Source organism: Equus quagga, chromosome 15, assembly GCF_021613505.1.
Source record: "Equus quagga isolate Etosha38 chromosome 15, UCLA_HA_Equagga_1.0, whole genome shotgun sequence".
NCBI lineage: Eukaryota > Metazoa > Chordata > Mammalia > Perissodactyla > Equidae > Equus > Equus quagga.
In genome coordinates, this window is record NC_060281.1 from 87,584,728 (window position 1) to 87,597,369 (window position 12,642).

The window sequence follows — 12,642 nt, forward strand, 5'->3', positions numbered from 1 at the left end:
CACTGCACCCGCCGCCGCTGGAACGGCGGAGCTGTGTGAAATGTCAGGAGGAGTTATGCTCACGGGCTCCCTGGCCCCAGTCTCTTTGTGGCTTGCATTTTCTTCCACCCGCACTCTGTTCATCAGATGGAAATCAGAGGGTGCAATTAGAAGATAATTTGCTAGTTCCAGACTTAACTTGGGGCCCCCTTCTTGCCTGATCGAATTACAGGGGAACATAATAGATTTTTGGTGAGAAATAGTTGGCTCTGTCGCTGGGAGAAAGAGAGCTCCCACTCTCCAGCTGGGCAGGCCTTTCAGTATCCCGTGTGTCGTTCCCCCCTCACACCCTGCCCCACCTCTTCTGTGGCTCTTGTGTGGCCCCCAGGCTAGGATCCTGATCTCAGGGCCAGCTCAAGGGGTTTAAACTCAACTTGAGATCCAAGGAAAACAAGGAGTCCTCTGCAACCTCATGGGCTGCAAAATGTTGAAGCTGGAAGCTGTTTAGAGACCTAACCAAGGCCCAGACAGAGGCAGCGACTTGCTGAAGGCCACATAGCTAGCCCTTAGTGGTAGTAACAATAGTCTTAATGATATTAGCAGCTAACATTTATCAGCCCTTAATGTGTTCCAGACTCTGTGCCAAAGGCTTACGTGCAGTGCATTGTCGCATTCAAACCCAGACAGTCTGGCTCTGGGCCCAGGCTGGGCTCCAGCATAGCAATGGTAGAGCTCATTAATAGGCAGCCTGGGTTCGAATCTTGGCTTCACTTCTCTCTCATGCAGCTGGGTGACCTCAGGCAAGTGATTTAACCTCTCTGTACCTTGATTTCTTCCTCTGTGAAAAGGCAGAAATCACAGCACTACTGACAGTGTGGATTAAAATTTATTCATACACGTAAGTGCTGTGAGCAGTGCTTGGTGTGGGGGGAGCGCTCGTCCAGTGCCCGCTCCCCACTGGCTGCCTCTGGGGCTGGAGTGTGTTGTCTCTGTGGCAGTAGATAGACGTGGCTGAGTTCTGCCCATATGCCAAAAGCTGGTCTTCACTATTAGAGGCAGTAAACAGAGTGTTTGAATGCATTGCTGTAGAGCAGAGTTGGCAAACTGTAGCCCACACTGTCTGTTTTTGTACAGTCTGTGTGATTTTTACATTTTTAAATGGTTGTGGGGGGAAGCAAAAGAATATTTCGTGGGACATGAAATTCAAATTTCTGTGTCCGTAAATAAAGTTTCATTGGAACACAGCCATGTCCATTTGTTTACTTTTTATATATAGCCTCTTTCGCACTGCAGTGACAGAGTTGATAGCTATGACAAAGTCTAAATGGCTGCAAAGCCTAAAATATTTGCTTTCTGGCCCTTTACAGGAAAAGTGTCCTGACTCCTGCTCTAGAATCATACGCGGTTTAGAACCCGTCTCTGCCACTTACCAGCTGTGTCTTCAGGCTAGTGACATAACCCTTCAGAACCTCAGTTTTCTCATGTGTTAAATGGGGATGATAACATCTACCTCATACATTGGCAATTTAAGTGTAGTAGATAAGAGGGGCCAGCCTGGTGGCGCAGTGGTTAAGTACGCACATTCCGCTTCGGCAGCCTGGGGTTTGCTGGTTCAGATCCTCGGTGCGGGCATGGCACTGCTTGGCAAGTCATGCTGTGGCAGGCGTCCCACATATAAAGTAGAAGAAGATGGGCATGGATGTTAGCTCAGGGCCAGTCTTCCTCAGCAAAAAGAGGAGGATTGGCAGCAGATGTTAGCACAGAGCTAATCTTCCTCAAAAAAAAAAAGGTATAGTAAATAACAGATGCAGAGCACTTAATAACACAGGCCTGAAACATATTCACTGCTCAATAAATGGTAGCTTATAACAGGGTGCAAACCCAATCTCTCATCACATTCGTTGTTGTCCCTGTGCCCAAGAAGCAGCGGAATGAGAAAAGGCTCCCTTTTAACCCAGCCACCACCTTCACCACAGACTTTGCTGTCACAGTTCGCAATGAGAGACAGCAGTTGCAGGGTGACTTGTGGCTCTTTGCAGTGGAGAGGAGTATGTGCCTGGTGGGAGAGAGCTGGTGTCACTCCCCTGAGTCCAAGTTAGGTCTGGACACGCCCCAGTCTTCTCCAGCAGCCTTGCTTTTCCCCTTTTCATGGGGGATAAGGGGCTTTCCCAGTGCTGGGCTCTGGTTTGGCCATCCGCACAGCTAGGGCTCTTCAGGCAGGCCCCCACTCCAGATACCTAGGCCCATCATCCCCACAGGCACGCTGGGCCTTGTCCATCATGCCCCGTTTTTCAGTTTGAGAAGCCTGGTTACCATGAACACAGCAGAATAAGTACCATTGCCCACTGAGGCAGATGGATGACAGAGAGGGATGGGTGACTTGCGCTCCAGTCCCTGTGCTCTCTCCTACCTGCAGAAGGGCTTTGAGGGAGGTGTCTCCCTTTGAAGAGGCCCAGTGAAGCTAAGGGGCTGAGAGCCCCAGCTCTAAGTCAACATGGGCCGTCATTAAAATCGCAGCCCTGTCACTGACTAGTTTTTTGGCCTTGGGTGAGTTACCTGATAACTCTCTACCTCACTTTCCTTGTTTTTAAAGTGGAGATAATTCCCATCTCGGCGGGGAAATAAAAGGGTGCCTACACAGTGCTTGCCACAGGGAGAAACATCAGGTGTCAGTTAATACTGGGCCTTGTTTCCTCATCCGCAGCACAGCTCTGCCCAGAAGTGGAGTAGCAGTCCCCATTGGCCAGCTCTTGGGGCTGTCCCTGGGCCAGGCCAGGGGAGGGACGAATGGGGACTCTAGCACCAGGACCAAGTAGATGCCAGCCCAGAGCAGAGAGCCCAGAAGGCGACTCTCTGGACCTGCCTCTCCTTCCAGAGAGACACCAAACCACCCCCCGCCCCCCACACACACACACACCACCGCTTTCTGGGGGCATGGCTTGGCCCAGAGCTGGTATCCTGTGCTTTCCTTCACCTCCAAGATGAGTTACTGTCCTTTACGCAGCTCCTCAGGCTGGGGACACTTGGGGACAGATAAGCTCAGCCTCTCTCCTGCCCAGCCCTTCCCTGAGCTCAGGGATGGACGCTCAGCCAGTCCTGGTTATTGTCTGCGGCGCCTGCCTGGAGCCTCCCTCCAGCCCAGCTCCACCCCTTGCCTGCAAGGTCTGTTTCCTAATAGCTGCTCCAACCACACACCTCGGTTCCGCGAGGAGCCCCTCCTCTTCCTCCCTCCCTCCCTCATCAGGGGTGGGACTGGAGAAGAAGGCTAACTTGACAGCAGCGCTTCTTTCTTAGCTAGTCACCGGTCCCTGCCCAAGAATGCCTGTGTGTGTGTAGCCTCCGCAGAGAGGTGGTTCTCCCGGAGTCCCGAGGGGCCGCCGGAGCTTCCGAGAACTGGGGAGGAGCCATTCCAGCCATGAGCCCCTGCGGGAATCTGCCAGGGGGCAAGTGGCCCGGAATCCTCATGCCCCTCCGGCTGCTCCAGAGGGAGAGGTGAGCGCTGGGCAGCCGGCCCGCAGCCAGAGGTGCCGAGAGCCTTGGGCCTGTCATGGTGGCCGTCTGCAGCCAGCCTGAGGCACTCCCAGACGGGTTTGCAGCTGAGCTTGTTTATCTGGTGTGGGAAGAAGATGGGGAGTTACTTGTCCGTCCCGGCTTACTTCACCTCCAGAGACCCCTTTCGGTGAGTTGGGCTCTGAGTCCCCCCTCCCCATCTCCTCTTCTGGCCCCTGGTCCTGAGGGGAGGGCAGAGGCCTCCCTGAATCGGCTTCTCAGATTTCATTTGTCCTTTGGCCATCAGTTCTGTCAAGCAGAAGCCAGGAGAATCTGTTCCCAAGCAGAACTGGCCTGGCAAGGGTTCCCTACCATGTTCTGGTAATGGTGAGGTGAGGGATATGCCTAGAAGGAAGCTCCTGGGGAACTCTGGCTCTCCTTCCTTCCCAGGCACACCTGGAAGAGCCTCCAAAAGATGCCGCTGACGCTGCCTACTCTTGGTCTTACTGCTTCCGGGGGGAAGAGCACAAATAGGGTGCTGTTCTTCTAGCTCTCACATGTCTTACCTGCAGGCTGTGCCGCCTGCCCAGGAATTTGCCCCAACAAGCAGGATGGGCAGGTTTTGCCAAACAGCGTGGAAGCTGGCAAGGTCTGGGTGTGGGCAACCTGGTAGTACACAGTAGGTGCTCTGTAAACGTTTGTTCTCTTAATGGCAAGCACGTAAGGGCTTCTGAGCTCCCAGGTGAGTACAGTTGCTAGGGAAAGGCCTGGGCAAGTGCTGCTGAGACCGGGGCAATTCCTTTGGAGTGTTCCAGCCCCCAAGCAGCCAGGGGGGCCTCTTTTCTGTGGGCCTTCTCAGAGAGATGTGGAAACTTTCTACCTCTGACCTGCCTTTCTTTGCTCTCTGCCCCGCCCCATCTCCAACAGAAACTCCCCAGGGGCTTTCTAGCCCTCAGGGTCCCTTCTGAATGGAGCCATTCCTGGCTGGGGTGGGGCTTGTTTTCATTCTTTGGGAGCAGCCTGTTCCAAGGGCTGCCTCCCCCTCACCAGTGGTCCCAGTCAACTTCTCCCTTCTGGCTTTCCCAACCCAACCCCATGCCCAAACCTCGCTGCTGGGATACTAGTCAAGTGGCTGTGCCCTGGGCAGAAAAGCAGAACACTATGTGGTTTCACGGAATTACTGGACCCTGGTAGAGTGGTGGGAAGCCTCTGGATTTGGAGGAGGGCGAAGGGAACTGGTCCTCAGTGCTGACACTACCAGGCATCCTGCTAGGCGCTTTATCCTTTGATCTGTCAACAGCCTGAAGATATTACGTATACCCACTTTACAGATGAGGCAACAGTTCTCATGTGGGGTCACTGTGGCCAGGCTTTTCCGTCTTCCCAGTTTCTCATCCTTCAGGAAGCTGAACCTCCCTCTGCCCGCACCTCCCCCAGGGGTGTTCTCAGGTTTGCTTTCCTCTCCTAGCAGAGAGAGAGCAGAAAAAGGGCCCCCATAGTTTGCCTGGCATGTCGAAGGGATGGCAGAGATTCTTTTCTGAAGAGCCTTCGGAAATTGATCTTGAGTTTAGGAGGCAGGTTTTACCACGTGGAGTCAAGATGCCAAGTGTTTGAAGTAGCCACCAGTTTAGGCCAGAGCCTCATTAATCCCTCTTACTCTTAATCCTGGAAAGGCATCTTGGGGGAGGGGTTATTCCCTTAGGAGTCAGGCATGCTGTGCCCCTTTTAATCTTTGGGGGCAGGATACAATTTCTCAAGAAGTAGAGCTGATAATGAACTCTCAGCCTGGACTTTTGAGGGCTTGGCCACCATTGCTGCCCAGAGCTGCCTGTCCTTTGTCTTGTTCTGCCCCAGCCCCTCGGGGGACCCTGACAACCCCTCCCCATCACCAGCTCTGTTTGCCCAGCTGAAGTCAGAGGGGTACTGACTGACTGAGTCACTATAGACCCTCCCCCAAATGGGAGGCCACATTCCTGAAACCACTTCTGAAGAGATAGCCAGCACACTGGGCTCTGTGCCCCACAGGAGGGACCACCCAGACCCTCTGCTCTCCCAGGTATCAGTCTAATCAGTCATCACTGTCACTGCCTGGTCAGAAAGCTGCTTATACGATTAGCCCCCTCCTTTATTACAGGGCATCTTCCAGGGCTGCTCTCTGACCAGGTGCCTGTCCCCTTCCTGGGCCTTAGTTTCTTCTACAGAGCAGAGGGGCTGGACTTCCTGGGCTCCTGAATAAGACCTTTGCCAAATTCTGTAGAACAAATTAAGTCCTTGACCTCACGCCTCTGGGGGAGTACAGAGTCCGCAGGACTTCTGGGGCTGTGGTTGCAAGAAAGTGACGCAACCAGATTCCACGGGGACATGATCAGGCGTGACAGCACGCAAGGGAGGGAAGAGGGAGCGGGAATGAAGAATGTAATTTTTGTGCCCTGTACACCCCTGCCTGACAGGCCATGCTCAGCAGAGTGCACTGTCTTCCTCTGCCAGTGCCACTAGTGTGAGGGGTGAGATGCAATTACAGGAGTGCTCCCAAGTAAGAAAACACTTCAAATTGGAATTTATAAAAGAGGTAAATTAAATTTTTCTTTTTATAGAATTTCCCTTAACGCCCAACATTGATTTAATCAGTTTGGTTTACACATTGTCTCTTGAAGAAAACAAGTGCATCTTTGTATTCTAAAGCAACCCATGTTTAAAGGGAAAAATTATTCTTAACCCTGCCTGGCTCAGCAGTAACATTTGGCAGCTGCCTCAAGTCCTCTGGGACTCTTTTTCTCCTCATCTGAAAAATGAAGGACTTGGATCAGGTGAATGGTTCCCAACTCCTCAACTCCTGTCGCTCCTCAGAGACACACAGCTCTTTTCCATTTTTTCCAAATAACAGAGCTTCTACCCTTAACTGCAGTATGACTGCACAAATTACTTGAAACTACAGGCTTCCCGGCTTTTGGTTGGAACTGAATCAACGCACTCTGGTAACACTTATTTCTTGCTGATCAGAGGCTTGTTATATGTTTGGTTAATTTTTTTAAACAGGATAACAACATATTCCATAATAATTACAGCTTAATTGATAGCCTGTTTCAATCTACAGGGTCTGCAGGAAGGAGGAATAGTAAAGGGATCTGTGGTGATAGCAAACTGGACTCAGATGGACCAGAGTCTCTAGGCCCCTGTTATATTTGCCTTCTGGGCCCTCGAGGAGAGTTGGCATCCCCAGTCATGGCACTCTCAGGCTGAGGCAGAGAAGCTTGCCCATCCTCCCGTTCAGCCCAGTCAAAGCTCACAGGCAAGGGGCTGGAAGAATCTTCGCCCCAGCTGTCTGTCTGCTCATGTGGAAGGCTAACGATGAGGGGCCGGCCCCCTGGCCAAGTGGTTAAGTTCACGCACTCTGCTTCTGCGGCCCAGAGTTTCGCCGGTTAGGATCCAGGGCACAGACATGGCACCGCTCATCAGGCCATGCTGAGGTGGGTCCCACGTGCCACAACTAGAAGGACCCATATCTAAAATATACAACTATGTTTTGGGGGGATTTGGGGAGAAAAAGCAGAAAGAAAAAAAGATTCGCAACAGTTCTTAGCTCAGGTGCCAATCTTGTAAAAAAAAAAAAAAGGCTAACGATGAGCATCCAACTAGGCCTTTACTAGGATGTGGGAGGGCTTGTTTAACATGTGTAAATCTACTATTAATAGTGACTCTTTGGTTCCCGTAACATTAAGGTTGAAAATTTACCTATAAACATTTGGTTTGAAGAATTTGCGTGTGAGTGAGGGCTGCACCTCTATCTTGTCTCACTTGGCTCCTCTCCAACAGCAAGCGCCTTGCCTGTTTGGTCTTACACATCCTAGATGCACAGTAACTATTTCCTAATTGATAGAGATTGATTGTAATCAGTTGATTTCTAATTGATTAGATAAATAATTCATTTTAGGACCTTCTCTCCTCACAGAAATTTGGTTCTGCACTGATAAGCAGATCCATATTGCTTGGTCATAGGAGGGAAAGGGGTCTGTCTCCTTTCACCCTTGGTGTCCTCAAACTGAAGAGGAAAGGGAGAGAAATGAATACTTACTGGGCACCTGCTGTGAGCCAAGCATCATGCTAGGCCTTTGTACATATGTAATTCTCAAAACCCCATGAGATTTTATCATCACCAGTATACAAATGAGGAAACTGAGGCTCACAGCCATGAAGTAGCTGGCTTTAGGTGATGCAGATATTAAATGGCAAAGAAGGAGTATGGATCTGGGTCTTAAAAGAGTTATTTGTGAGAATCTCAACTGATTATCTTTTTTTAAACCTCTGTTCCCTGCTGACTCAAAAAGTCTGTTTGGCTCTGAGCTGCCCACTGAACTAAATGCCAGGGTTCCGTTCACTTTGTAGCTACCCAAGCCCTCTGGAGTGCTTTGGAAGATGAGTGTTGGAGGTTGCCTTCAATGTATGTGGGCCTCTCAGTGATCTCTGGCTGCTCAGAAGAGTGTGGTGACTGATGCTGCAGCCCTGGGTTTGAGGCTCCACCACCTCCAAGCTGGGTGCCCTTGAGCCTGCAGCCAGGGCAGATTCTCACTTTCATTGGAAACTTCCAAAAATTGAAAGCTGGAAAAAAGCCTTGGCTTGGAAAGAACATATTGTGGCCATGGCCTCTGAGAATCTGAGGTGGGATTTTTTTTTTTTTTTTTTTTTTGAGTAGCACTTTACATTTCCAGAGGTGGTTTCGGATTCTTTTCTTAAAAGGGCAGAGACTGCTGGGGAGTAGAACGCTGTGGATTAAATGAAGGAGAAGATACCTTGATTATGCCAATCATTATGCCAAGGAGAAGCCTCACGGAGTGTTAACTCTCCAGGGGACTTGAGCTCTTGGGGCTCCAGCCTCCTTATTCTCACAAATGCGAATCCCGAGGCCCAGCTTAGTAGATGTGTTGCATCACTCGGGCGATGGACAGTGGAAATGGCTTCATAGCCAAGTACTCATAGGTTGGGATTCCAGCTCCATCATGTATGTATTTAGCGACTTTGCAGAAGGGATTTGACTCTGCTTTTCAGTCTTCTAGTCTATAAAATAGAGATCATCCTGTCACGTTGCAGGGTGTGGTCAGGATTAGAGATTGCAGATGCGAGGCACCTCATGCCCAGGAGATGGTTGGCATTCAAGTAACAGGTAACAGTAGCTGTTATTAATATCTAAACTAGGACTCTGCCATGCAACTTCTCCAGTGGCGTAAGAACCATTTGTGTTCTATGACAAAACAGCTTGGGGACCCCCGCCAGTTTTCCTATCAGTTGTTCACCTTCCTGCTCTTCAGAGACACCTGTGGCAGCCGACTTTGGCAGTGTAGCTGGCCATGCCCTTCAGAGGCATTCCTTCCACAGATATGTGCATTGGTAATGTTGCTCTCAAGCCAGGTGTCTTCCCAGGAGGCTGGCGTGGCTCTCCTGCAGGCCTGCACTCGCTTTTCTCCCTGCCCCCTCTCCTGGGCCTAGCTAGGCTACTCACAGCAAACAAAAGCAGGATATTGGCAATGGAAAGGAGGACGTGTTCTGGTTCTCTTGTGCCCTGCGGCACACATACCATTGCGAGGGTGTAACAGGGCCCAGGCCTGCAGTTGGGTACAAATACGTCTGTACCAACTTTTCTCCATGGCAGACAGAAGGGCAGGACCTAGTGACCTTGAGCCATGGAACCCTTGTGCTTCCACCTGGACTGCTGGTTCTTGCCGCTCCCACCATTTTCAGTTTGGAAACATTTGCTAAGGGCTTACTCCACCTTGCCCTTTGCTAGGTGCTGAGTCTCCCGAGAGTAAATGGGACACTGTTCCTGTCTTCAGGGAGCTCACAGTCTAGTGAAGGAGAAACACAGGTACCCAGGAGCTTTAAGTGAGAAGGTGAGAGGCGAGAAGGAAGCCCCTGCTCCTAGTGCTGGCCCTCTGCTAGGCACCTTCCAGACATTCAGAACTGCACTTAGTCCTCACTGCTACCCCGAAGGCAGGTGGTGATGTTGCCATTTCACAGAGGAGACGTGAAGTAGCTGGCTCAAGATCACTTAGGTGGTAGTGGTGGTGCTAAGATATGAACCTTGGATCATCCAGGGAAAAACAAAGATATGCACAGAATTGAGGGGTTCTGGTGTATAGTGTAATCCCCTCATTTTACTGGTGGGGAAACTGAACCTAGAGAGGGAAAGGGCATGTAGCTCCCACAAACTTGAACCCCGGGTCTCTCTCTTCCCAATTCAGAGCTCATCCAGCATGTCTTTTACGTTGAGAGGAGTTGGGGCTGCTTGCCCAAAATGGGATCTTCCCCTCCACCCCCTGTAATTCATGGTTCTCACTGTGCCGCCTCAGGCACTTCACAGTCTTCATGCTCTACCCAGCTCTCAAGACCCTAAAGTTCAGCATGCATAGGACAAGTAGGAAATGCTGTAGGATGGGAATGGCTCATGGCAGAAGCCATCAGTCTGTTAAGCATCCATGGGGAATTGGGCACTCCAGAGAGAGGGGTTCACCTGCTTCTCCAGACCTCCCTAGCTCAGCTGCTTTCCACAGCTGCTTCACTTCATTCCCGTCTCCCTCCCCTGCCTCCCGCAGTGCCCAGAAGTAGTAGCACCCATTGTGACCTCTCAGCTTGCATTGTTAAGTTTTGTTTAGACTTTCTCTTCCCCAACTCATTATAAGCTCTTGGAAAGTGGAGTAGGGAATCTTATGTATCTATCTTTTATATCAGCCATGTCTAGCAAGTTATAATAATACACTTAATACAAGCAAACTATAATAATTACCTTGCCCTTCACAGGTTGCAAAAGGCTTTCCTCATACATTAACTTATTTAGTCTTCACAGTGGCTCTTTGTAGTAGGATGCTATTAGTCACATTTGTCAGTGAGGAAAAGCTATTGAGAGAAGTTGTCCAAAGCTATCAAGCTAGTGACAGTGGCCAATAATGTGAGTAATGGCCAATACCATTATCATCATCATCTTTAATAGCACTTAACATTTATTGAGTTCCTACTATACTAGGCCTTTTATATAAACTATCTATACTTTAATACATGTTATTTCATTTTCACAGTAGTCCCTTTTTACAGATGAGGAAACTGGGTCAGAGAAGTGAAATAACTTGCCCAAGATGACATAACTAGTAAGTGGCAGAGTCAGGATTCAAACCAAGGGGCAGCTCCACCCGGCCTCTCAGAAGCAAGGCTATGGCTCATGTGGGTGGTGAGAGGCCTTGACAAGAAGAATAGTCTGTTGACTAGAAAGAGGTGGCATGGGCTCAGCAGGCCAGGGAGCTCTTAGCTCTGGGTGCTGGAAGGCTCAGAAATAAGGAGGAGTTTGTCTGTGCAGACATGGCCTGAGAACACACCTGACCTGACTGAGAGGTGGAGCGTCACAACCAGGTGACTGGAGGAGAAAGGAGCCGTGGGTCTAACATGTACATCTCACACAATGCTAATGGAGTTTTGGGTTTTTTCCCCCCAGCATTTTATTTTGGAATTTTTCAGGGGCTGGCCCTGTGGCCGAGTGGTTAAGTTCGCGTGCTGTGCTTCGGAGGCCCAAGGTTTCAGCAGTTTGAATCGTGGGCGCAGACATGGCACTGCTCATCAGGCCATGCTGAGGCTGCATGCCGCATGCCACAACTAGAAGGATCCACAACTAAAAGTACACAACTGTGTACCAGGGGGCTTTGGGAGAAAAAGGAAAAATAAAATCTGTACAAAAAAAAAAAAGAAAAGAAATTTTCCAAATAAACAGAAAAGTCAAAAGCATAGTTCGATGAACACTCATGGATCCTGTACCTAGATTCATCATTTGTTAACTTTAAGCCACTTTCTCTTTATCTGTCTATATGTGTACACACACACATATACACAATGTATTTATTTATGTATTTTTGCTGAACTGTTTAAAAACAAGTGGTAGGTATTTTGATTTTCACCCTTAATTACTGTAATATGTTTCTTCTAAGAATTCTTCTATATAACCAAAGTATTGTTATCACATCTAAGAAAATTGACAGTAATTTCACAATATAATCTAATGTATAGTCCAAATTCAAATTTCCGTAATTGTTCTAAAAATGTCACTCATGGCTGTTTGCTTTTTCAATCCACAATCAAATCTAAGATTTACGTGTTGCATTTGGTTGCTATGTCTTTAGGCTTTTTTAATCCCTATGCAACGCCCCCCCCCCCCCCCAAGAAATTAACTTTTTGGAAAAGTCAAGACCAGCTGTCTTATAGAATGAGCCACATTCTAGATTTGCCTGGTTGTTTCTTGAGGCTTAACATGGTTTTCGCAAGAATGCTACATCGGTAGTACTCTTGGCTAACAGGGCAGGTTTGGAAGAGTGGAGGTTATTGAGCGTCTTTGGTTCATCAAGCTATCTGTCTAGACCAGAGGTGCTTAACTGGGGCCGTGAATAGGCTTCAGTCATTGACACACACACAGCCTGTACCTAAATTACGTGCACATTTTCCTTGTATGTGCATTTTTCTGGGAGAGGCTTCTTGGCTTTTATCAGATTCTCAGAGGGTTTCAAGACCCAAAGAGGTTAAGAAACACTGGTCTGCCAGCTCAGGCAGGCAATACAGAGCTGGTTTCTGGGGTCTTGTTCACTCTGAACCAGCTTCCTTTGGGGAGATAGCAGTAAACTGTAACTTTCCCCCATTCTGGCCTTGGATCAAAGAGAGGTCTGTCCATTTTGTTGTTAGACCTGAAAGGCAGGCACAGCCTGTGTGGCCTTGTTCCAAGGATCCAGAAGAGTTTCTGTTCTTGTCTTGCCTTTCAGGTGTTCAGAATGCCAGGATTCCCTCACCAACTGGTACTACGAGAAGGATGGGAAGCTTTATTGCCACAAGGACTACTGGGGGAAGTTTGGGGAGTTCTGCCATGGGTGCTCTCTGCTGATGACAGGGCCCGTAATGGTGAGTGAGTCCCTCTACCTCTGTCCCTCTTGGTCATCAGAGTCCATTGAAGGCGCCTCTGGTTCTCCATGGACATTCATCTTCTGAGGCCATTCATCAAGGCCTCTCTGTTTATTTATTCAGTAATTTAACTGATGTTTGTTGAGCTCCTGAGCCAGGCAAGATCCTTCCCTCAAAGACTTAACAGTCCGGCGTTGGGAGTGGGTGGGTGGCCAGGCAGGGACGAGACGCAATACCATGGGATGCGGGCCTTAA

The 12,642-nt window shown here is 49.4% G+C and overlaps 1 protein-coding gene across 5 annotated transcripts in view; it reads left to right on the top strand.

Annotated features, from left to right (window-relative positions):
- Window positions 1-12,642, top strand: part of LIMK2 (LIM domain kinase 2) — a 54,921-nt gene that overhangs the window by 26,204 nt on the left and 16,075 nt on the right. For 2 of the 5 annotated variants that reach the window (XM_046640124.1, XM_046640128.1), the window contains one exon: window positions 12,252-12,387. In XM_046640124.1, coding sequence (XP_046496080.1) covers window positions 12,252-12,387 — 136 coding nt within the window. Of the gene's footprint in view, window positions 1-3,236; window positions 3,659-8,089; window positions 8,125-12,251; window positions 12,388-12,642 lie in introns of those variants that run through there. The other 3 variants (XM_046640125.1, XM_046640126.1, XM_046640127.1) reach the window with 3 other exon arrangements.